At 42.5% G+C, this 25,524-nt stretch overlaps 1 protein-coding gene across 3 annotated transcripts; it reads right to left on the reverse strand.

Annotated features, from left to right (window-relative positions):
- Positions 1-269: 269 nt before the first annotated feature.
- On the reverse strand, positions 270-7,310 carry LOC105419587 (high-affinity choline transporter 1-like). 3 transcript variants are annotated; one of them, XM_029835747.1, is made up of 8 exons: positions 7,054-7,310; positions 3,282-3,398; positions 3,037-3,192; positions 2,807-2,841; positions 2,565-2,708; positions 2,209-2,362; positions 1,603-1,820; positions 270-1,474 (listed from the first exon to the last, which is right to left on the reverse strand). In XM_029835747.1, the coding sequence occupies exons 1-8, from the start codon at positions 7,235-7,237 to the stop codon at positions 842-844; spliced, it is 1,641 nt and encodes a 546-aa protein (XP_029691607.1). In that variant the 5' UTR covers positions 7,238-7,310; the 3' UTR covers positions 270-841. The 3 variants fall into 3 exon arrangements, with proteins under 3 accessions (XP_029691607.1, XP_029691605.1, XP_029691606.1); XM_029835745.1 differs by having other exon boundaries at positions 2,807-2,955; positions 7,054-7,308; XM_029835746.1 differs by lacking the exon at positions 7,054-7,310 and adding an exon at positions 3,839-4,225 and having other exon boundaries at positions 2,807-2,955.
- Positions 7,311-25,524: the final 18,214 nt, after the last annotated feature.

Raw genomic sequence — 25,524 nt, forward strand, 5'->3', positions numbered from 1 at the left:
TTGTAGTTTTTTGTCACAAACTATTTCATGGTGCTCCAACGTCAAAACATTAAATCCACCTGCCACATGTCTTGACCAGAAGGAAAAAAACACTTGCAACACTTCACAGCAACACAAACTGAAATACTTCAAATATCTGAGTGGCCATGAGAGTAAGATAGGCAACGAACATCTGCGCTCTAAAGGGTACATTCCAGGTTAGACACAACTATGAGAGAGAGAGAGAAAACAGGAGACAGGAGAGATAATAACCAGGGGGAGACATTGAGTTTGGTCAAACTGACTGGTTTTTACTGACTGTTTACTCTGCTCACGCCACAATATCGTCCACATTACAATCATTTGTTAGGCACAACAAAAACAATAGCTTGTTCATCGAGTATAGACAGGAGTATTAATAATTAGCAAAAACAGAAACTACTGAACTTGATGCATTTTCTAAAGTTTTTGAACCTGCAATAATGTGCTGTTTAAAAAATTGCCATCAGGGGATGACCAAGCAAGGTTATCTTCAATTTTTTGATCGTGGAAAATAATTATGGAAAGTTTTTTTTTCAGATGTTGGCAGATAAAAATCTGTTAGAATCAGTCTGAAGTTTTGCTTGTTTCACTTCAGTGAAATGTCACAAAATCAGTTGTTTGATGACATTATCTGTCTTCACTCTTAATCCAGGTCAGGAAAAAACCTGAAGAGAGGCCACGAAGTAGAGCTTCTGGCATCTGAAAGATCTCATGCTATCATAATAATGCAGAAGATGATAGACCCTACAGAAAACCCTTGGAAAGAACTAGAATTTGTGATGGTGCAGCAGAGAGGAAGAAGACCAGCCTGGACAGACGGCTAACATTTACTGGCCACCACTGGTTGCACGCCAGCCTGAGAGCTGCTTCTACTCCGTTGATTATTATCTTCTGCAGTGCTTCCATCTGCTTCAGGTTGGTCCTTCACTTGAGGCACATCACGGTTCTCACATAATCTTTCCATCTCATGCTCTCTGCTTGCCTCTAGTGGCGAGGGAGCTCCTGGAACTTTCTGATCTGTGATCTTAAACACATCCCATCTCCGAGGAAGCAGGTTTTTGTTGAAGAGCACAGAAGGCAGGTAGGAGAACAACAAGATGGCAGCCAAAGAAGACATCATGAAAATGGTTTTAATTGGAGCATAGTGGACATAAACACCATTCTCTAGAGTGTATCCTGGGAAATGTATGACAGGTTCAATCCCTAAAAGTTGGTTACCACTCAGCAGTCTTAATGATAATCCAACTAAAATGCCCATAATAGCTCCGTAGCCATTAGCGATTTGGAAGAAGAGGGCACAGAGGAATTGGGGGAAGATTAAGATGAAGCTTAGTTCAGCATTTAAGTACCAGAATTCTATAATGCTATTTTGAAGGCCTATGAAGGACATGCCAATTAGGCCTGTTAACACCACAGATATACGGATCACCCACTGAATCTCTTTGTCAGATGCCTGAGGAAAAGAAAAAAAGGTACAAGTGGATTTAGTGTTGATGCCCTTCCACCTGATAAAATTCAAGAGGTGCCTTCGCCCTCGCTTCATAATCAAGATCAAGAGTGTGATGTTCCTTTGGTTCTCACCTGAGGCCTGATGATGTTCTTGTAAATGTTGTTGCTGAAAACAGATGCTGAAGAAAGCAAAATGGAGTCGGTTGATGACATGACGGCTGCAGCCACACATCCGATTCCAATGATGGAGATGAAAGAAGGGGCGAGGTGCTGAAGGGCGATGGGCAAGATGAGGGCTGCCTCATCACGCTCATATGGAGATGGAGAACCGTAGGTGGTCTGGTTCCAGTCTGAGACAGGGAGGGGAAAAAAGCATATCTGTATCCATTCGGAAGTGTTTTTAAGAATTTTCAAATGCTTCATTCTACATTTTTGGGTGGCGTGACACAAAGGCATCAGGTGTTAATGAGACTTGATAATGAAGAAGCCTGTCCTGTTTTTATTGTCAGTTGTGATTTGCGCCTGTAATCAGTTTTCCCTCTGATGTCACCTGCATCCATGTGCACAAAAAGACATTTTCAATGGTTCTCTGTCTCTCTGCAGATGTCCCTTTCTTGCTTCCAGGCATTTCAGCTATCAGAAATTTAAACACGGCTCCACCTTTTAAGTGAGACATTTCAAGTGATGTCATTTTTTCATATGTTGGTTCCACATTATTTGTTGCAACATTGTTCTCACCAGTGGACGCAGCACCAGCGCCCAGCAGAATGGGAGGGATCCCAAGAACAAGGTAGAGGAGAGCAGCAGCAAAGCAAGAGATCTTTGCTGTGGTTCCAGAAAAAGATGATAGTACCCTCTGCTGGAAGCACTGGGATGCCAGTCCTCCGAGTGCCTTGAAAGGAAATCAGATATTTGACCACTTCATACGTCACATTTTTATCCGAGTTATTTTAATCACAAGTCATTCCATGATTTCACTCTTCACAAGGATAAATCTTTTTCTAAAGAAGTTTCCAAGGATTACATTGTGGTCACGGGTTCTGGTACACATTTGGGACTTTTCTGAATGCCAGACTGTAGTAATCTCTACTTACAAAGCATATAAACTCATCGGTTATGACACCAATGCTCCTTGGCTGCAGGTCCCCAATCCAGGGAGCATGCAAGGTGTTGTTGGTCAGCGTCTGACTGATGTCCATGGTGTGTGGATTGATCAGAATGAAGGGAACACAAATCCACTGTAATAAAATACAAAACAGAAGACAAATGTAGCCATTATAACCAAAACTGTAACGGTGTGTTTAAGGAGTAAACGCTGAAATGTAGGGTACATCACCAGGCTGCAGAAGATGAGGACGAGCTGTACAACATCTGTATATGCCACAGAGTAGAGACCTCCCAGCAGAGTGTAAATGATGGCAACAGCAGCCGAAATCCACACGCACAAGGAGAAAGATAAGTTCAGAACCACACTCATGGTTCCTCCTATGAGACACATAAACTTTGACTGATGACACAAACATAGTTTGAATGCATGCAGATTAATACAAACAAAAACTCACTTACCTAAACCAGTTAGTGCTATTGGCACCCAGAGGATATCGTTCAAGACGGAGACCACACTCATTACAGTTGCTACTACTTTCCCATATTTCTGATGGAAAGGGTCCAAAAGAGTCACAAAGTTTTTGTCTCTCATTGGCTTGGCAAAAAAGAACCCAGCTTTAAATATCAGAGATTCAGTCAGTTCAGGATTTTAGACCATTGTATTGTTGATTGGTGAATATACAGTACAAAATCTATAGTCTTACCAATGATGAAAGATGAGGCATATGCTGTGAGCATGGCCATTGCCCCCATCAGTCCCTTAGAGGGTGTGTAAATCATTTCACACAAACCAACAACAGTTCCTCCCCCGACCCACGTGGCTAAAACACATGAATGCACATAAATTCCCTCAGCAACAAGAACAAAACACATTCATCAATTGATTAAAAATCTTTTAACTTTCCCACTGCAAGATTTCTGGTCCAGGTATGTGAACTTGCAGGGACATTATTTTACATGAATACATTTGGAGTACAAACATTACATGATACCACGAACCTGCTTCTACTGAATATGAGCTGTTTAATCACTTATAATATCAAGTATTTTCATTGAAAACTGCGTCTCGGGAAATTGATTAGCAAAGACAGGTAAAAGCTGGAACTGTTACCTGAGTAAAAGTCAAACTCTGCTTTTCCAGCACAGGAACTTAATGTCATGTGTAATTATTTTAATTTTCATTGTGCTGCTTCAGGTCTACCATAAACAGGGATTCTAAAGTGCACACAAACAGATTAAAAATGCAAAATCTGCTCCTCACCTGTCATAGTCAAGACCCCCACCACCACATTAATACTGCGGTTTCCCAGCAGGGACATTTCCAGTCCAGAGGCTGCACATTTCTTCTGTTCCCTTTTGGATTTGAAAGATGCCCAGATGCCGGTTCCGAGGACCAGCAAGTAGAAAAAGGCTATCGCAATCACACCTGGGATGTTCACAGCCATGACTGACTGGCTTCTTCAGTTCTCAGGGACAATAAATTTGTGAGACCGAATGTAGCCGTTACGTATTTGTTTAATCAGCAAGGACTCCAGCAATTGTTTATTCTTTCAAATAACCTTGAACTACACCAAAAATCAAGCCTGAACTGTAATGACAGGAAAAGGAAGTATTCCCAGTGGATCTTATCTTAAGAGATTCAAGTGGACCTTCTAGTTTTTTGAAGATGTTTCAACTCTTTTCCGAGAGGCTTCTTTCATTGTAAATGAACCAGTGGGAATCCCAGAGGTATATATACTGGGCTGGTTTACTGAATGCTGTTGCTGCTGGTTTTTAGGGTCGTTGGTGGCAATTTGCATTATTTAAGGGGTGATTTTGGGTTTGAAACAGGTGAAATAGCTTTGAAAACTAAAGGAAGTCTAGTTGGACATTCCTAAGCCAGGAGTTGTCTTCGGCCTGGATGACTGAAAACCTCATGGGCATTTGCAGTGGTTGGGGTTGAGTCTACACTGCTTGAGTACACTGCTTTTGCATTGACCTGCACTGTGGACTTCTAGCCTTGGCTTGGCTGCTGCTCTTGCACATTATAGGAATGCACATTGCCTGTTCCTTACTATTTATATATATATATATATGTCTTATCTTATTTATCTTATTCTAGTGTTTATTGTCTTCTCTATGTTGAATGTTGCAGCGTCACACCGAGACAAATTCCTAGCTTGTGTAATACTGTGTACTACATGAACAATGGCAATAAATAAATCTGATTCTGATTCTGATTCTGATTCTGATTCTAAACAAAGTACATATGAAGGCTAGACGCAAATGGCTGCATGTCCTGCCATTATTTTCACCAGGAAGAGACGCAGGAACAATTAAAAGATGGCTTTACAGTATCTTATTTGCTTCAGTATATTTGGAACAACAAAAGAAAAACTGATTCAGACAAAAGGCCTAACCAGCAATGCCATCTGGAAACATCATGGAGATTTGCTCTCAGATGTTTCAAATGCTATTATATGCAGAATGGGCAGGTACATAAAAGATCCATCCCCACGGGAAGCACTGAATGAAACCAAACATGGGTTTTACGGCCTCACAAGACTAATTGGAGCTTTTGATTGTTAATTATTAGGCCAGACACGGCACTGACCAGCTGTCTGGTGTGAGAAGCAATGGTCCGATTGTCTCGCCAAAGTCAAATTTTCAAATCAAATTTGAATCAAATTTTATGTGGAATTTTTGCTTTTCCTCTAAGGTCTGCTGCTGCTTTTTCCACCATAGAAACTGCTCCTTTCAATAGTGCCCTTCAAATAATGCACCTGTAGGCATTTGCACAAGTAGTAGTTACACCGTCGTGTAACTTTAACGATCCACCCGCGTCCTTCTCATTAACCAAATGTTTATGCTTTACTTAGGCTAATCTTCAACCTTCTCCTCTCCAGGGCATACCTCAACCATTTTCCTCATCTTATCTTTTCAAAAGTATTCTTTTCATGTTCTGATCACACTTCTGATCTGGGAAATCTTTGCTTTTTTACCTTTATTATCTCTTCTGATTTATTTTGCTGCTGTAATCCCGTTTGATCTTTGACTTTAATAAACACTTGGTAATTTTGAGAAAACAAGACAGTTTTGTTTGTTCTGTTGTGTCAGCACCTTGTTGTCAAGAGAGGTTTTCTTTTGTCCTACTCCTCTGACACAAAATTTAGCATTTCTTATTAGACATCTTACTAAAGCAGGCCCTAAGTATAAATCACAGCAGGGATAAACGTCCATTTCAAATTTTGTAGAATACTTATCTCTTGTCATGAGTTTCCCACCAGTCATCCTGCAATAAGTAGCACACTAGCTTGCAGGTGGAGTAGACAGCCAATCAGGTATGTATATACATCCATTCATAGAATGGGTCATTTAAATGTTGCAGGTTAAAGGTTGGCATTGACTGTTTTCTGTTATTTATGACTTTTGTTTAGACTGCACAGCCAAATTATGTTTACCAATCTGAGATATGAATGCTGGAACAACCTGAGGCACTTCAGAGCTCAGTTATGGTAAAAAATAGTTGTCGTACCCTGCAAGGTCATGTGACACACAATGACAAACTGATTTAGGTATGAACACTATACCATTAAAAAAAAAAACAAGATCATAGAAACTTTAAGCCTACACAGAACCTGCATGCACAAGGTTCTTTGCCTCTTTTTCACATTTGCCATTGCTCTGGTCTGTTGAACCTGAACCACAAAAAATCCTTCACTTTTTGCGTATCTCTAACTCCTGTAGTATAACTTTAAAGATCCACCTGTGTCCTTCTCATCAACGCGCACATTTTTTGCCTTCCTTAGGCTAACCTTTAACCTTCTCCTCTCCAGGACATACCTCATCCATCCTCTTTTCAAAGTACTCTTTTCCTCACACTTCTGCCACACGTCAATGCATTTTCTTCTCTAACCATGATAAATAATAAGACCTGCTGCAGCATCTAAAAATGCTGTATCAAACAGCTTATTTAATCCATAGATTCATGCTACATGTGAGCTCTAAACAATCCCCAAATTTCCTAATCTTGTGATGTGCTCACTAGAGTTTATCACTGAAACACTCCATCAGAATATCAACCTTGCCTTAATTTACACCTTACCTTTTCTTTTCTTTTTTTTTTAAATTCTTGCACTTTCTATTTATTGCTATAGCAATAAATAAAGCAAGTGTAGATTTTGTTAGTAGCTACAAACAGCTCTGAGCTACTAAAATGTTGATGAATGCAAGATTCACATAAGGACACATAAATTCGTTCTGCTCATGTTTCATGAATGAGACACAATGATAATTATGTCAGGTTCCCAGCTTCGGGGAACTCTATTGCGGGGTTCTTCCTGCAGAAAGAAATTATATGGAACTGAAACTCCTCCATAATTATATGGAACTGAAATTTACAACTGTTACCTTCTTAAAAAATTCTTGCACTTTCTATTTATAAAGATACTTTTGTAGTAATTGTAATGATAATTATATGGAACTGAAACTCCTCACCTGTCATTGTGAAGATTCCCACTACCAAGTTTATGCTCCTGTTTCCCAGCAGGGCCATCTCCATCTCATGGGCTGCACATTTCTTTTGTTTCCTTTTGGACTTGAAAGATGCCCAGATGCCAGTCCCGAGGATCAGGAGGTAGAAGATGATTATCGCTATCAGTCCTGGGATGTTGACCCCCATGATGGTATTAGATGAATCACTGACTTTCTCACTAGATGTTGTCTGAGTGACTCCTAGTTTGAATCACAATGACATTCCAGAGAAACTAGAAAATTGACTGACGCCCACAGAAATGAGATGCATGCTAAAAGCTCTGGGATGTTACACAAGACCTGCTGCAATGTGCTGTCAAAGGCCCAGATTTTTCCTGTTGCGTGACACTTTATCAGACAAATCCTCTTCACCGAGAAAACAACTGCTTCAGCTTCTTGTAAAATATGAGGTTGGAGTGAGAGCAGATTTGTGTGGAAAAGAAGGCAAACATTTCATGTCTTTCTAAAAAAGTGCAGTGAGCACATGCAGTCATTAATGGAGAGGTGCCTTTTTGGTGTGCAGTGCCTAAACCACCTGAGGCTATCCAGGCACCTCTCCATCAACCCTCTCACTTTGAGAAGTTTCAGAACATTAAATCAAAATCTGACTCTGGATATTCTATTTAATATCCATTAAATAATGGGACTGACTGCTTTGTGTCTAGAGCCAGTTTCTTCTGTTGTAAATCATGAGAGCAGATCAGTGATATCTGAGATGAAGTTTTTTTCCATTCAGTGAGATGTTTTTGACACAATTGTGCAAGTTTTTCATACTTTTTTTCATTCATACTTTTTTTTATTCTTTGTGTAACTTACCGGTAATTTTAAAATCCCTGGGGTCCCCAAGGTCAGCACCTCTGTCATTAGGTTAACCGGTCAAGGGAGTGGTGCGAAGAGACCTTATACACCCTCTGCTGTGTTTCTCCACAGTCTCCGCTCAGTACTTTTCCACTACCTAATAACTCTCAGTATTTTTCTTATGTAATCCTTTTTTCTCTCTTGTCCTGTTCAGCAGTGAGGCAAGCAGCATTGGCCTGTTTAGTTAATTTGCTTTTTAAATGTAAATTTGTTTTGTTTTGGAAATAAAGAAACAAAACACTGGTTGTGACAACACATCACAAGTGGTAATATGGCAGTTTAAAAGGTATTTTAACAGCATGGTTTGGAAAAACTATTGCAGAGAAGAAAACCTGTTTCACTTTTTATACTGATGTTTGTTTAAGAAAATAATGAAGATTGTGCACCAGGCCTCCAGCGTACCACTCCTCAAGCTTTAAAGCTGGTGACATTCGACAACAAATGGGACACAAAAATATTTTAGATGGATGGGTCTAGGTGTGGTGAACTGATTTTATATTTTATATTCTAATAAAAGAAACAGAATATTTTATCAGTGTCGTAGTTGGAGCAGAGGTAGAGAAGAGTCACTGACATGGGTAGAAACATCTACCTATTTAATTTTGAAGTTTGCTAACATTACCAATGTTAGTTGATAGCCACCATAAGCTACTGGCTACAAATGTAGCAATAACCCCCCTGAATGTGTTGAATAGAACAATCTTGTGTTTTACTGTTTGTTAAATGAACTTTATGTTTATTAAAGAAAGAATTTTTCTGTCAAACATAACTCACGTATGCTAATGTGGTAGGAACTTTCAACCCAGGAGGTAGTTAAGGACATTTTCGTTTAAACTGAGGTAACACAGGTCTCAAATCACCACAAATCATGAGCATGAGATACAAAATGAATTTTTACTTAAAAAAATAATACATTAAATTAAATTAGTCTGACATTTTCCCACCTAAACATAAATAAAAATACATACTGGATGTGAATATAGTGAGACAAAAAAAAAGGGGATGTACAGGGCTTGTGCTTACCACAGTGGCCTGAAACCCAAATCCAAGGAGAGCCACTGTAAGTTAATAGTTACAGGATCAGTGAGGAACCACCACCAGGGATTGAGCCCAAAGCCCCTTTCCACAATACAAAGCAAACTCACACAACGCAATAATAAGTAAATGTAATAGAAGAGAAAAAGGGTTTCGACCAAATAAATGCAGGGAAAGCACTGTATTGCAGGAAGAAATAGACTGGCTACAATACAGTATTTTTTCTTTCCACATTCAGCTAAATGCAACACAGTGGGTCAATTGCCACATATTAACAGTCACGTTAGCTGAACATTATGTGACAAATGCATTGTGTTGTTTTTGTTATCTGCTTTATTTTGATGCATAAAAGAGAGAAGAAATGGACCACTTCTTGTCAAAGTGACAGGTTGACCTTTCCCTGAACCCGCCCACATCTGTTCCCCCCCCCCCCCTCCACCTCCCTTTCTCCCTCCCGCCTCCCGCCATTCTCCCTTGCCCACCTGTTTTTAATAAGGAAGGGCGGGAGTTACAAAACAGTTACAAATCAGTTTTGCCATAGTCCTGGCATATCCATCTGTGGGCAACATGAGTAGTTCTACATCCGTGATTGGTGAGACGGCTGTGACCGTTATAAGAGAATTGTGTGGAAAAGTAGTTGAAAAATCCACGGTGTTTGTACAGCGTTCTCAGGCGTCACCTTCTGAGCCTTTGCAGCAAGAATGGTCTTTGGAGCCTTATAGTCAAACAGGGAGTTTTGGGTATGTGTTCCGTTACAAGACGGGGGAGTTGATTCTCTATCAGCGTGAAGAATCTTCCACTGAGGGGCCTATGTTGTCGGCTACGATGTCTTCCAATGACTGGGGTGTGTTGAAACTGATCAAACCGGGAATGGTGTGTGTGACTGAAGAAGGCTGTGAAGAAAGAAACAACACAGAACAGAAACCTTCCACAGAACAAACATTTTGTGAAACATTTGTGAAAACTAGAGAAGAGAAAACTATTGGAGAAAGTTAGACTGTTAGAACCCTAACACTGTGGTTCAGAAGAAAAGAGAAAAGAGTTGGTGGCCTCAAGTAAGAAATTTAGGGGCCTACGTTGTCTTCCGGTGTCCGAGGTGTGTAACTGAAGAAGCTTAAATCCCCTGGAGACCTGGAGGCCCTCCTGGAGAAAAACATTCTTAACATGAGTTATATCGCCTGAACCTGTTGTTTGGTAGAGTTCCCGTGTAGGGACTTATCCCCATGGGAGCTACATCACCACCAGTTGGTCCACCGGGGCAGTCGTCAATATCAGACTTTTCGGCGCCAATCAACTTTTTTTTTTTTCCTTCTCGCCAAGCATTGTAAAGCGAATATATACATGATCATCTCACAGTCATTAGCTCAGTCCTCCAGAACTTCATCGGAAGCTTCATCGGAAGCTTCACCGTCTGCGAGCGCGTGTAACAAACAAAGATGGCTGCAAAGATGACTACCGGTAAGCCTCAAATTCTTCCCAAACTTTTTCTCTGTAGTTTTCTAAATAGTTTTAGAAAACTATTAATGAATGAACTATTAATGATTAACTACTATTTACGAATAACTGTGTTTTAGAAGTTACAGTAGAGGTTCACCATATGCCAATTTATCCTGGTAAGCAATCCGTGATCTTTTTAACCTGAAAGTTGTTCTATTTTTATTCTAGATTTTTAAGTGTAACTTTCTGTATCTTTAAAGTCAGCGCCGATGAGTTTGAAGGAATAACCCTCACGCAAACAGACATTGGTATTTTACATACAGTTTTTTTTTTGTTTTGTTTTGTTTTGTTTTTTATGAACAGCTCAGTTGTTCATAGATTGCTGAAATATAACTTTTTATGATACATTTTTCAGATCTGTTAGCCAGGGCTGAAAGATTGGTATCCGAAGACAACCAAGAAACTGAAAAAGCAGTAAAAGCATTGCTGTGTTCTGAAACCCCACCCCCCGTGCAGGGGACAAATTGCTGTGTATCTGAAATTGGTGAAATTGAGATTGAGAGGGAAACCTCGGCACTTCAACATGGGACTGACTCAAGTAAGCAGACGAACAAACTCTCCAGAAGACGTGTGAGACAGCCAGGAGGACCGAAGTCGACTGTACAAGGTAATATATTTATCTGTGATTAGAAGTATATACAAAATATGTGCCGTTTTGATGATTTGTATTTTAACGATTTTCCCCTCTGTCTAAACAGAACCATCAAAACAGAACCTTCAAACGTGCGCCTCTCTGAGCACTGTGACTCCCACGGCAGCTCCACTCTCCCGTGAACCTTCTGCCCCTGCGAGGAGACGTAGAATACGGCAAGCGTGTACCACTCTGACCCCTGTACTTACAGCGGCACCAGATCCTTTCGAACCTGCGAGGCCGATAAGGAGACGTAGGAACCAGAGACACAAGTCTAACATTGTTAGGAGATTGTTTGATGGTATATTTTATACTATATCTTCTTGACTAATAATAATAATAATATATAAAAAAAAATAATAACTCATCTCTTATCTAATTACAGATTCAGGGTTGAGATTAAACGAGAGCGTTCCTGAACCGTCCTTCAACAGGGTCGAGGGGGATACGGGGGGCAACGATCATCCCCAACAACAGCACAAGCACCACGAGAGCGTTCGTCAACCGTCCTTCAACAGGGTGGACGGGGATACAGCCGGATACAATCATCCCCAACAACAGCACGAGCACCACGAGAGCGTTCCTGATCCGCTCTTTGACAGGGCTGAGGATACAGGCTGCTACATTCATTCCCAACACCCCCAAGACAAGGTAGTGCTGGAGATTTTCAATAATGTCATACGGTATATTGTTTCCTCCAATTGTAACCAAAGGTGTACTAAAACAGTGTTGAAAAAGCTGTCATTTTTTTTTTTCCTTTTTCTGTCTTTTGTTTAAGATATGGATGAGGATTTCAATGTTGAATATTTTAATCAAGTACCGATTGTTTTACAAATAGCTGTTGATCAATTAAGTGATGAGGATTTCAATGTTGAATATTTTAATCAAGTACCGAATGCTTTACAAATAGCTGTTGATCAATTAAGTGAAATTCCAATCTCCATTCCAATAAATTTACATTTTACAGAGCAAAATGAAAACGTCCTAGAACTTGACACCTTACAACTCATAAATGATGCCCTCGAAAACCTTAATGCAGTTAATGCAGTAGAGTTTGAAAATCATTCTCCTTCATCAGCTCTCCACACGCAAAGTGATCATGTCTTACACGCGGTAACAATCAGATCAGAGACGGATTCAGCCGAGACACAATCGGCTCTTCCTAACCCCCCTCCTGAACAGGATGAGAGGCCAGGAGAAGGGGGGTCAGAGAGCAGCCCCTCAGCCCATCTTTCTCCTCAGCAAGGGGGAGGAGGGCTAGGAGAAAATCCATCCGATCTCTCTCCTGAGCGGGGTGAGAGGTTTTTTAATGATTTTATCACATGGAGAACAAGACGCTCCTTTAACATTCCCACTCGGGGAAATGTGCCTGACATTGCAACATTCTATCGAGATGTAACAGGGGTTATCAGCGAATTGGTGGATGTTGCCAGACGACATAGTAGTCGCAATGATTTAATACAGTTGGAGGTGGTGGGTGAAAACGTACACAATCATGTTACAGTTGCTGTGGATGAACAAGGTGAAAATATTCTACCGGCTTTTAATGGAATGCTAGATCGGATTGTGCAGTCAAACGGTATCATTTCATCGGATGAGAATATAGAATTCATCTTTCACGTGGTGCAGAACCCAGGAGGAGGTGCCAAACGTAAGATGGAGAAAACTCTAGACTGTGAAATCATTGACAAAAAAAGACGTCACTTATTTATCGTAGACAACAGAGACAACCAGCTTTGCTTCGCCATCAGTCTAGCTCACGTTATCTACCCGAAACTTACTGAAAGAGAATGCCTTGATATTGCGAGGAAGTTGCAGCATCAGGCTGGTTTAAATGATGAGACCCCCGTCACTTTCAGTGACATTGGTAAATTTGAAAATATTCTGGGGCGTAAAATTGTTGTGTTTTACAGAACATGCCACAGTAAACCCCTCTCACATTATGAGACAAAATTCTCTGATCGTTCCAATCAGTTGTTTCTCTTTTTACTACAAAATCACTATTATGGGATAAAAAATCTCAAAGCCTTCCTGGGGTCGTCAGTCTGTAATTATTGTTACAAGACTTTTAAGCACCCCTATACCCACTTTTGTAAAGGTTACTGCGCAGTGTGCAACGATCCTGCCTGCCCCACAGAAGGGTTCAACACAGTGGTTTGCTCTGACTGTAACAGAACGTGTCGCTCACCCTCTTGTTTCACCAGACACAAATTGGTCGGTTCAAGCAGAAAGTCCAGCCTCTGCGACCAAATCAAAAAATGCGAACTATACTACAGTGTCAATTTGTCGTTAGACGATGCAAAGCATCGCTGTGCGGTGAAAAAATGTAAAATCTGTGGTGAAAAACTGCAGAGCGACTCTAAAGTCGATCATAGTTGTTACATTCCTACCCTCCAACCAGACATCTCACATCCTGATTTGGTTTTTTATGATTTTGAAACATTTGTGGGTCAAAATGGAGAGCATGTTCCTTTTTTAGTGCATACAAAAACATCCAAAGGTGAAGAGAAGGCGTTTTATGGTCTTGACTGTGCTAAAATGTTTATTTTGCATTTCAGGAAGCCACGATACAAACAGAACATCTTTATAGCCCATAATGCCAAGGGGTTTGACAGTTATCTGGTGTTAAAAGGTATGTTGGAACTGGATGTGACGCCACAACAGATTCTGATGAACGGGAGTAAAATCCTCAGTTTTGAGGAATCCCATTATGGTCTCAAATTCATAGATTCCCTGTCATTTCTCCCCATGCGTCTCAGCGCTATGCCCAAAGCCTTAGGATTCACTGACAAGACCAAGGGGTATTTCCCACACAAATTTAGCTCAGAAATTCACCTCAATTACGTGGGGCCCTATCCCGTTCCGTCCGACTACGACGTAGATCGCATGACGGTGCGCGAACGGGAAGAATTTGACCCGTGGTACAACGAGGTCAGCCGAGGTACCTTTGACTTCAAAAAGGAGGCCTCGCTGTACTGCAAAAATGATGTTGACATTCTCACCCAGGGCAGTCTTAAATTTAGAGATCAGTTCCTAGGTGAGACGGGGGTAGACCCTTTTGGTTCTATCACCATAGCCGGAGCCTGTATGAAGGTGTTTCGCACCAATTATCTGACTCCTAACACTCTGGCTATCCCCTGCCCTCACAACTATTTGAATCAGAGCAAAAGATTCTCTAGCGCATCGGTTCAATGGTTAGAATGGTTGATGCACAAAGAAAAAATCTTTATACAGCATGCTCTAAACATGGGTGAAAAACAGATTGGTGCATTTTTCGTAGACGGATATGCTGAGATTGACGGTGTAAAACATGTCTGGGAATTTCATGGATGTTTTTACCACGGCTGTCCCAGTTGCTTTGATCCCACAGTACAGTGCGATATGAGAGGCGTCACCTTTGGTGAACTGCACTACAAAAGTGAGAAGAGGGTGAGTGAGCTACAGACCACACATGGGGTTCGTGTTGTAGTCATGAGAGAACACACGTGGAACCAGATGAAAACAACATGCACGGAGGTTAAAGAATTTCTCCGTTGCTTTAACGCTCCTGAGCCTCTCAACCCCCGAAAAGCACTTTTCGGAGGTAGAACGAGCGCTTTAAAACTGCGACACACGGCAGCGCCCGATGAAACCATCCACTATGTTGATGTCACCTCACTGTACCCGTTTGTCAACAGTACTTGCTCTTACCCCTTTGGTCACCCCGTGATCATCTACAAAGATTTCGAGGACCCACGCAGCTACTACGGCTTCATCAGAGCCACTGTGTATCCTCCTCGAGGTCTTTTATTCCCCGTGTTACCGCACAAAAGTGAGGGAGGTAAATTACTCTTTACACTGTGTCGCACCTGTGCCGAAACTAACAATGAGGGTGGCCCCTGCGAACACGACGATGAGGGCAGAGCTCTGACGGGGGTCTGGGTCACCGTTGAATTCATCAAAGCTCTGGAGGTGGGGTACAGGGTGGGTAAAATTACAGAAGTCTGGCACTTTGACAAGAGCAGCGACACTGTGTTTACCGACTACATACACACCTTTTTGAAAGGAAAGCAGGAAGCCTCGGGTTACCCCGCTGAGGCGACGGACCGAGAGAGCAGGGAAAAATACATCAGGGACTATCAGGAGCATCAGGGCATTCTTTTAGATGCTGGCAAAATCGAGACCAATCCTGTGAAAAGACAGGTTGCTAAATTGTGTCTCAACAGTTTGTGGGGAAAGTTTGCACAGAGAGATAATTTGTTTAAAACCACCATTGTCTCAGATCCTAAAGAATTCTTTAGTTACATGTTTTCAGGTAAATACAAAGTCGAATACTTTTCCGTTCTCCACAGCAACAGAGCTCTCATCAGGTGGAAATACACCGACAGGTACGTTCAACCCCCAGGTAAACAGAGTAATGTTTTTATTGCAGCATTCACCACAGCACACGCACGACTGAAGCTGTACAGTTATCTGGAAAAACTACAAGACAGAGTGTTTTACATCGACACAGATAGTTTAATCTATCTGGTCAAAGAGGGTGAGAAACCTCTAGAGCTGGGTAACTATTTAGGTGACCTGACGGATGAACTGGATGGTGACAGCATTCAAGAGTTTGCAGCGGCGGGTCCCAAGAGTTACGCGTACCAAACACGAAATAAAAAGAAAGTCGTCATGCGTGTGAAAGGTATCACTCAGACCCGGGAATTTTGTGAGCGTGTGAGCTTTGACAGTGTCAGAGAGCTGGTGGAGGGTTACCTGAGTAATAAACAAGAGGGAAACACGATCGAGATCCGTCAACACAGCATCAGACGTGATAAAAAGGGTTTCGCATTGAGAAATGTGTCATTTGATAAAAAATTTAGGGTGGTGTATGACAAAAGACGACTCTTTGCTGACGGAACAACCCTGCCTTTCGGGTATTAGAAATGCAGGAAATTGAATTTGATCCTAGGTTTATCTTTCCTTTTTCTTGTTTAATCGCGGGTCCGAGCGGGTGTGGAAAGACCTATTTTGTAAAAAATGTATTGGAAAACTGTGACCGTGTAATAAATGTTGTACCTGACAATATCGTGTGGATTTATACCTCTTTTCAACCTATGTACGCTGAACTGCAAAAGATGATTAAAAACATTAAATTTGTCAAAGGTCTGCCTGATTCTTTTGAAGATGAAACACTGTTTCCTCCTGATCAAAAGCATTTGATTATTTTGGACGATGTTATTTTTCAAGCCTCTGACCATCCTGAAGTGGTAAAGATTTTTACACAGTATCGCCACCACAGAAACATGAGTGTTATGATGTTGACTCAAAACGTGTTTCACCAGGGTAAACACAGTCGCACCATCAGTTTGAACAGCAATTATTTGGTCATGTTTAAAAACCCACGGGATAAACTACAAATGAATATATTGGCTCATCAGATTTTTCCATCACAAAAGACATTTTTCTTGGAGAGTTTTGAAGACGCCACAAAAGACCCTCACGGGTATTTAATAGTGGATCTCACCCCCGTCTGCCCAGATCCGTACAGACTGAGAACGGGTGTACTTCCTCACCAGCAAGCGGCCGTTTACATCCCCAGAGCGTCGACGTAGATCATCATGTCAGCGCGTATAAAAAGAAACGCACCCCTGCTGAAGGCCCTGTACCATGCCACACCCAAGAAACGTAGAGACATTCTTATTCACAGCTCCCCGGATTTTATCCAGACACTGTGTGAGATTTCTTTAAATCTTCTAAAAGGAAACGTCCCCCTGACTCCTTCTCAATTTAAAAAACTGAAGAGACAGAAAAAAATTATCAAACTGTTGGCTGATAAAAGAACCAGTTTAAAGAGGAAGCAACAGGTTCTAAAGAAGCAGACGGGCGGATTTCTTTTACCTCTCCTCTCAGCGGTGGTACCTTTGATCGGGAACCTCGTCGGAGGATTGATACGAAAATGACTTTGAAAAAGGCCCAAAAAATGTTTCTCGTCACCCCTCATCAACTCAACCGCCTGACGCGGCCCTCCCAGTCCATCAGAGATGTCGCGGAGGACGATTTGGATGCTAGGATGAGAGCCATCTTAAACGAGCAGGGGCTGAGCTCTCATGAAAAAATTAAAAAATATAACGCGTTACTGCAAAGATATCTGACCTTTGTGAAGCAGGATCAGACAGAGAATCTGACAGAGAATCTGACAAAGACGGAGGCAGAGGCAGATTCTGGGACGGACGTACGGACGTCCGATAGCATCATCGACGACGTGTTGCAGAGCCTCCCACCGCGAGATCGCAAGAACGCCGAATACGTCTTAAAGAAATTATCCGACCGTCACGATGTTTGGAATACAAAAGGGGAATTTGTGTACCGGGGCAACGTTGTAAAAGGGTCTCACATGATCGATCTATTCAAACGACTCTTGTTTCCTTTTAAAAAGAAAAAATCAGAGGGTTCTGAACCTCCCGGATGGACACATTTTTTAAATACTCTCTCAGAATTAAACATCCCTTTGTCTTCTATAAGTAACCCAAAAGCGCGTAATCAATACCGACTCCTCAAGATGGATGCGATCGGATCTCAAGACTCTGAAACACCTGCGGATCTACCATCAAAAACTAGAAGACGAACAAATGACCCCCCGCGTTGGATTAACATTTCATCGTGAATAAATGTAATACACAAAGTTTTGTCTTTTACCAATAAAGCGTTTATTAAACATTTTTTCGAGCGTACAGTCATTCATTCAAAAACTTTAAAAATCTTTAAAACATTGCAAAAAACAACACCCCTGCTTGGAGGGACCATTGATTTTATTTCTAATACAGCGCTGATATTTCCTCACATAGTCGTACACCATGAAGTCATTCTTTATTACATCATCATTGTACAAAGACAGTACTTGATCAAAAGATAGCCCGCACGCGCGGTGACAGAGGTAATAGATGCAATGTTGTCCGCAGACCGTCGACATGTGGTGCTGCAACTGAACGTCGTGGTACTCAATGTTTTTAGAACGTTTTTCCAGAAACTGTAAGATGCTCGGGGGGTAGTGATCAAAGTCCGGCGGAAATCCATAAGAATCAAAAAAGGTGGCTATGCCACCATTTTCCAGCGTCAAAGCTAACCAGTGCTCCCCCGGCATGTGAGCCGGATGTGTGTTGACGATAAAGTAGGCCGGGGTTCTAAAAGAGGGATTCAGCATGGGCAGTTGATCGGACGCCCACACCCCGCAAAACACATCTCCCAGCAGGCTATGCAGAAGGTTCTCTAGTTGAACGTTGTCCATCTTTTAATAATAGTCCACCAGCACCTGCCTCTTGGCGTTGATCTCCAGAATAGAATCGTAACAGGCGTAGACGATAAGGGTCGCGGTGTGCTGCAGGGGTGTTCTAAATCTCAACTCCAGCCTGAGGTTTCCGTTTGAGACGGTAGACAGTGCGTCGTTGTCATCGCTCGGATTGAGATTAAACACAAACAGAGAGTAGCCGTCATTAAAGTCATCACGGCTGATACTCAGGGGTAAATCTTTGAGATGTCTCCCGGTAGCCAGGAACATGTTGTAGAATTCTCTGACGGACACCCCGTTGTTAAAATCGGGTTGGAAAGCTTTAGCCGGAACTTGCCGGCCGTCCTGACAGAGAGCCAGGTATTCGATGTCATAGTGTCTGAAATTAAAAGGCGACAGGTCTCGTCTTCCTGTGAAAGCCTCGTGGTGTACCATACCCAGAACCACGTACTTTGGTATGCTACCCAGAAACAGATTCTCCTGGTTGCAAACCCTAGAGTTTGCCGGAATAGAGTAAGTTTTCACATTAACGCGTGAAAGGGGGTAGAGAGCGTTGCCCTTCATTAAGGCGGCGGCGTGACCTAACCTGACTGCAGGGGACACGGCTACTTTTTTAACAAATAGGGAAGCCCCCAGTACTTTTAGGCTAAAAGCAGAGTCACGCGTCCCCATGAGGCAGAAAGCATCGTTGGCTCGCATCAGTTTAATTCTCAAATCGACAGAGTTGAGCAATAGTCTCTCGCAGAAAAAGATGTCCCCGTGGAGAGGACCGAGCAGGTGTACTTCTCTGGAACGGGCTGTGGACGCGGCTCTCCTCGTTAACCCTTTATTTGGACCGTTCACGAGCACGATAGAGTCCACTGACCCGGCGGTATCTTTGTAAAAAAGACCCCCGGTAAACTGACTGGAGAGCGTGTCCGGTGAAAAGTTGAGCAGGGTCTCAATCATGCAGCGATAGGGGTGGGTAGCGCTCGACTGAGAGATGAGTCGATCCCCCAGGGTCACGTCGCATTGACTGAAAATTGTATTTAGAGGATAATTGATAAGACCCACCGCTGCGTCATTAGCTAGGTTCGATCCGTTAGCATTGGTGATTTTTACACGGAGATGCAACAGAGTGTCGTTCAGATCCAGATACCGGTCCCCGTCTCCGGGGATGAAAAACTCAATGGGTCCCCCGTCGGTGATGGCTGACAGGGGAGAAATTTCCGTGTAGGTTTTTTCATCGATAGACAGCTGCGTCATAGGTGCTGAAAATAAATCCAATTCGGCCAGAGTACACTCTGGAGATTTCTGATGTACTAGAGCCATTTTCTTTTTTCTCAAAGAAAAGATATTCTTAAAAAATATCAGAGCTCCGGACGGACTTCTTCTTCACACGACGGCCTTTTGCAACTGATTTCTTCCTTTTACCGAACGGCTGTTTATTAAAGCTCGAGGGGATGCGTTCTCCGGGGGGTCGTCTTCTCTTCCTACGCGACAACACCATAATGCCCCCGGATCCTTCTTGCTTCATCTCTTGATCATCTTCTTGATCACCGGCGAACCGTTCCATCACGTGTTTGACGGCGTTGGAGGCGATGTTACTCGCAGCGGCTTTAAGATGAGGTTTAGCTATTTCGAAACCTTTCTTGGCCAAAGGGCTGACGAAACGAAATAATTTAGAAAACAAAGATCCTATCCCCCGACCGTACATGACCGGTGCACCGTAAAACCCCGGCAAATTCCCCCCTACTTGACTCTCATAATATTGTACAAATCGGTGAGGATCTTCTCTCAAACCTACCCGAGCCATTTTCTTTTTCTCTATTTTTCTCTTAGCCTTGAACACTTTGTGTGTGGATAGCTGATCAGCCTCCTGAAAATGAATGATGAGGACGCGGGCGATTGGAATATATATAACCCTGGGGTTCAAGTTCTAGGTCTAAAGTGGAGAGTCGCGATAGTCTTGCCGTATGAAAATTTTACCGGTTTGTTTTGATCCGTTTTTATCTCCACCTGAATGTTTTCAATGTGGTTTTTGGACACCGGTAAATAGTAAGCAGGATTGAAATACTGTGTGACGATTTCACCGAACGTTCCTTTTACATCAATCGTTCTCAAAAGTGGCGCATAAACGTCGCCGACCATCTGCGGTGCAACTACGTCGCTGTAACAATACATGTGATAAAACCCAGCTCGTAAATCGCAGGGATAGTACGCATACCTTTGGTCAAACGTAAACCATTCCCCTGATTTCATACCCATCAAATATGCCAGGGGTCCTTCGAAGAGTACGTGGGTTTTACCTCCCGATTGGAAATCAAATCTTTTCAGAAGACTGTCATAGACGAGGTAAATATCAGACTTTATTCTTCTAAATTGTCCGTCCATCTCGAATCTAAAGGCTGAGAAGCCGTTGAAATATGATTGTCTCATCTCTTGACGATGCACCTTGCTCTCCGTGGCCGGTTCTTGAGGGTTTTCCCTCCAGTAAAAGTAGGCATCCTCCTGAGAAAGGTGATAAAAGGTGTGCGGGTATGAAATCTGCGTTAAAGCTACTTCCCAGCTTCCCTCTAAATCGATATGTTGAGGCAAATCCACGCGGTAACTGGAACTCGTGTTTTCTTTAAAAACATCGACGCTGGCGTTGGAGGGTAGGGTAATAAAAAAACCCTCGTCCTTCGGACCGTACATGATGAAATGATATCCGTTGCGATCGCGAGTTGATTTTTATACGTTCTTTAAATCTGCGGCTTTGATCCAGCTGTTGAATTTCTCCGGCCAGTTTTTCCAACTTACAAAGACTTGCTTTTCACCCCTGACGACGCGATGCTTCAGAATCTTTTCTACGTGGAAAAGTCTGTCTTCCCCCATCGTTACCTTTTGTAGCTCTGGCTCATAAAATGACCCTTGGATGGGTTCTCCATCGTAATCTTTTAACTTGTACACTGGAGGGTCGCGAGGGATGCGTTCAGATACCGTAAACACCTCGTTCGTAAAACTCTGTTCATATTTTTTATCAAACACTCCTCTCAGTTTTGAAATTCTAACTAGGTCCCCCTTCTTGAAATTCATCTTGGTTTCAACCTTCCGTCGGTTTTCAGATTTACCGTACAAGTTTTGAAACACTTTAAAAGTGTTCTCCGAGGTTACCTCAGCGGGTTTCATCTTGATACTGCTGTGATAACTGTGATTATAGCTTTTCACCAAGTCTTGTAAGACGTCGGTGTATCACAGAGTGTTGTTTGCTGTAAAATATCTCCACATTCTACCTTTTAATGTACGATTAAATCTTTCAATCACAGAGGCCTTAAGGTGGCTGGCGGTGGAAAAATGAACGATATTGTGTTTTCTCATCAAAGCTTCAAAACTCTTTCCCCGCATCAGTTTGTATTTTTTCAGGCGTCTGACTTGACTCAAAAATGGATTCAAACGCCTTTACCACCTCAGCCGCTGATTTTCTCTTCAGAGCCCTGACGTAAGCTTTTTTGGAAAATATGTCTATGACCGTTAATAAATAATTATATCCGTCATTATGCTCCGACAGGGCTTGCATATCGCACAGGTCCGCTTGAAATTGGTTTAAAGGGCGGGGGGCGAAAACCCTGTTTCTTGGAAAATGTATCCTGGCCGGTTTGTGTAGAGTGTAAGCGTCCTGTCCCTGTAGAAATGTTTTAACATTTTCTCGAGGAACCGTCTTTCCCATTTCTTCTTGCACCCCCTTATGGAGCCGCTCTACACCACCGAGGCTACCGGGATGCGTGGGATCATAGTACACTTTTTCCATGAAGCGTGTCTCAGACATGTTGAAAACAGAATGAGAAGGGATGCTCGTTTGAGAGGTATTTATTTTTTTATTAGCTGTTAAGAAATCTTTAGCATACACATTTTGTGAGTAACATGAGTAAATACATTTTGTGAGTAACATGAGCAAATACATTTGTAATGTGAAAGTACAGATAGTCAAAAACTAGTCTAAGACCAATGCGTTATCATCAATAGAGTTTGAGTTAAGACTTTATGATCTAGACTGAGGCAGATATCATCGTGAAATTTTCCAAGTTCTTCCAAGATGCTTACAGAATGGTTGTTTTGCACAAGTCTGCTGGTCACATCAATGAGCAAAGCATAAAAGGCTATCATATGACATGGTTTTACAACATCGTTGGACAGTTCTTTAAAAATTACTTTAAAACAATCCGACAATCCAGATTTGCTCATAAGCATCGTGTCATTTACCATCTCTTCCCAAAGTGCGGGTCCTGCACACGTTCTGGTTTTTTCCAGCAAGATGTTTTTGTTTGAAGCCGTTTTGTTCTCAATAGCCTGGTACAAGATGTTTATTATCTGACCCTTGATCAATTGGATCTTGACACCTTCTACATCGTTTACAACTTTTCCCCAGAAGCTCCCCATTTTATATCTGAAAATGGTGTTTTCAGATATAAGTGTTTTCAGTCCAGTACTGAGTCACCGTGTCCAGATGTTCCTGTTTAATCTCGCTGTCGTTGTCGGCGATACTCTCGTACATTTGTTGGATGGGAGTGTAGATTAATTCGCTGGATTTCAGCTCGAGCAAAAGGCTCTCTGCGGCGATCTTGACTTTCACGTAGTCAGCGTTGACACCGCACGCTTTCAGGAAATTTTGAATAGCAGGAATGAACTTGGGTGTGTAGAGTCTTTTCATCAACATGTAAAAGTTGTTGCGGTAGAAACCCGGTTCGATCACATCCAAACACTGGTGTTGGCGCTGGCTGGGGTGGTCGATCCGACATCCGTTGCAAACCTCACCCTTGTACAGGTCCAGGACGACGCTAAGTAGATGAAGAACGCCTTTTTTTACCAGACCAAAGAATTCAGATGCCCAGCCGTCAAGCTGGTCAGCACCGTTACATACAGCCCCGGGGAGATCCGATGCGTCGTCGGGCAAAGGCGGATCAGGGGTTGTTGAGCGTGAAAGACTCTCCACACCGCTCACAGAGATTGGAGAACCTGGACATGAAGAAGCCGGAGACGGCGCAGGATCTCTGCCTTGGAGAAGAGACTCGGACAGCTCTGGAAGTGATGCCGAGTCTCTGACGGGTGGTGTCAGTGAGGGTGAGTGAGGACTGGACACCCCAGGATCCGATGCCGAGCGTCCGAGGGGTGGGGTTGGTGGAGGGCTTAGCCAAGGAGTGAGAGACTCGTTAGAATCCGTGGGATCCGAGCGTTGGATGAGTGAGTCAAAGTCCAGCCTGCGAGGCCGAAGCCGACGTTGACGGCATTCCGCTTGTGTCTCATCCTCATCCCACAGATAGGAATTGCTCGGATTGTTAGATCCGCTCTTGACGCTTCTGTTGGTAGACATGCTCTCCTTAGTGTTTCACTCCGGTAGTGGGTAACGTATGGTTCAGACGAACGTCTTTTATACATTTGAGATATGGGTGTGGGGTTACACGAGGGAGGACTCTTTTTTTCGTCACCACAGTGTTGTTCCAAAGACGACAATGGTGAAAAAATTTTGTGATTTTATCATCCATTTCATGCATCTTTTCGATCCATGCTGCAAGAGGTAGAGTCAACACGTTGCTGAAAACCCCACAGTCTGAGTTAAAAAGATCCAAGACAAAATACTGTCTCGGTTTCCCTGACATCTCTTCCATCTGCATCTTGTAGCTAGCACGATAGAACCATCTTCCCGTACCCGAGGTTTTCGTCAACCAAATGCTCACAAATGTTTGTTCTGTGGAAGGTTTCTGTTCTGTGTTGTTTCTTTCTTCACAGCCTTCTTCAGTCACACACACCATTCCCGGTTTGATCAGTTTCAACACACCCCAGTCATTGGAAGACATCGTAGCCGACAACATAGGCCCCTCAGTGGAAGATTCTTCACGCTGATAGAGAATCAACTCCCCCGTCTTGTAACGGAACACATACCCAAAACTCCCTGTTTGACTATAAGGCTCCAAAGACCATTCTTGCTGCAAAGGCTCAGAAGGTGACGCCTGAGAACGCTGTACAAACACAGTGGATTTTTCAACTACTTTTCCACACAATTCTCTTATAACGGTCACAGCCGTCTCACCAATCACGGATGTAGAACTACTCATGTTGCCCACAGATGGATATGCCAGGACTATGGCAAAACTGATTTGTAACTGTTTTGTAACTCCCGCCCTTCCTTATTAAGAACAGGTGGGCAAGGGAGAATGGCGGGAGGCGGGAGGGAGAAAGGGAGGTGGGGGGGGGGGGGGGGGGGGGGGGGGGGCGACAGATGTGGGCGGGTTCAGGGAAAGGTCAACCTGTCACTTTGACAAGAAGTGGTCCATTTCTTCTCTCTCATAAACACTACTGAGAAGTGTAATGATCTTCGGGAAATCTAAAAGGGCTATTTAACAAGTGTGAATCTTCTGAGAGAATACGTGTTCCGAGTTGTCTTATTAAAAGTCAGCAAGCATTCTCAGTTCATTTAAATGACAAAGCTGAAACCCAAATTATATGTTGGAATATGACATTATTGTTGTGCATGTCACAACAGTGCTGTGGGTAAAATCTGGGCTCGGCCACTTTAGGCCAACGAGTTTCAAATCACATTTGGGCCAATTAAATACATGACACCAAATGACACACAGCAGCAGTTCTCACTGGAGTCAGACATTGGCTACATTTTAAAAGGAAGCACGTTGCAGCCAAACAAAAGTCTGAAAATTTAGATTTGGCGTCAAGATCTTCAGTCTCAACGCAGCGTTATTCACCCTTTTTTTTTTTGTTGTTTTTTTTAAGTGCTGAGGGATGGGTGACATTTATTTATTGCTAAATCATGTGTTCACAGTTGTGACTGTAATAGAATAATTGTGACAACATATGAGTTTTGTTGACCTAGTAGTGAAAGCAATGCAATGAATTACAATGTGAGGAGGGGAAATCTTGGCGTCACCAAAGTAAGATACACTATTTTGCATCCTGTGATGGAGGCATCACAGCCAATGATCAGCACATGATCTTAAAAGTATCTGCCAGTTTACTGTTAACTTTGTAATTATTAGGATAAAGTTTTATTATTCAGACATTGGCTACATTTTAAAAGGGACTTTCATCTGGTATGTATTGTGTAAATGTTGAAGCTATTGAGTTTCCTTCATTTTCAGAGTTAGTTCATTTCACCCTCAACAGAGCAACACAGTAAGTGTTTTGTGTGGCGAAT

The sequence above is a fragment of the Takifugu rubripes genome, chromosome 4 (assembly GCF_901000725.2).
Source record: "Takifugu rubripes chromosome 4, fTakRub1.2, whole genome shotgun sequence".
Lineage (NCBI taxonomy): Eukaryota > Metazoa > Chordata > Actinopteri > Tetraodontiformes > Tetraodontidae > Takifugu > Takifugu rubripes.

Excerpts from the sequence above, each read along its gene's own strand:
- LOC105419587 (XM_029835745.1), bottom strand. The coding sequence starts at position 7,237 with ATGGGGGTCAACATCCCAGGACTGATAGCGATAATCATCTTCTACCTC. Across the intron at positions 2,363-2,564 it reads CCGATGAGTTTATATGCTTT|GCACTCGGAGGACTGGCATC; the intron begins GTAAGTAGAGAT and ends TTTCCTTTCAAG. Across the intron at positions 1,821-2,208 it reads CGCTGGTGCTGCGTCCACTG|ACTGGAACCAGACCACCTAC; the intron begins GTGAGAACAATG and ends TCCCTGTCTCAG.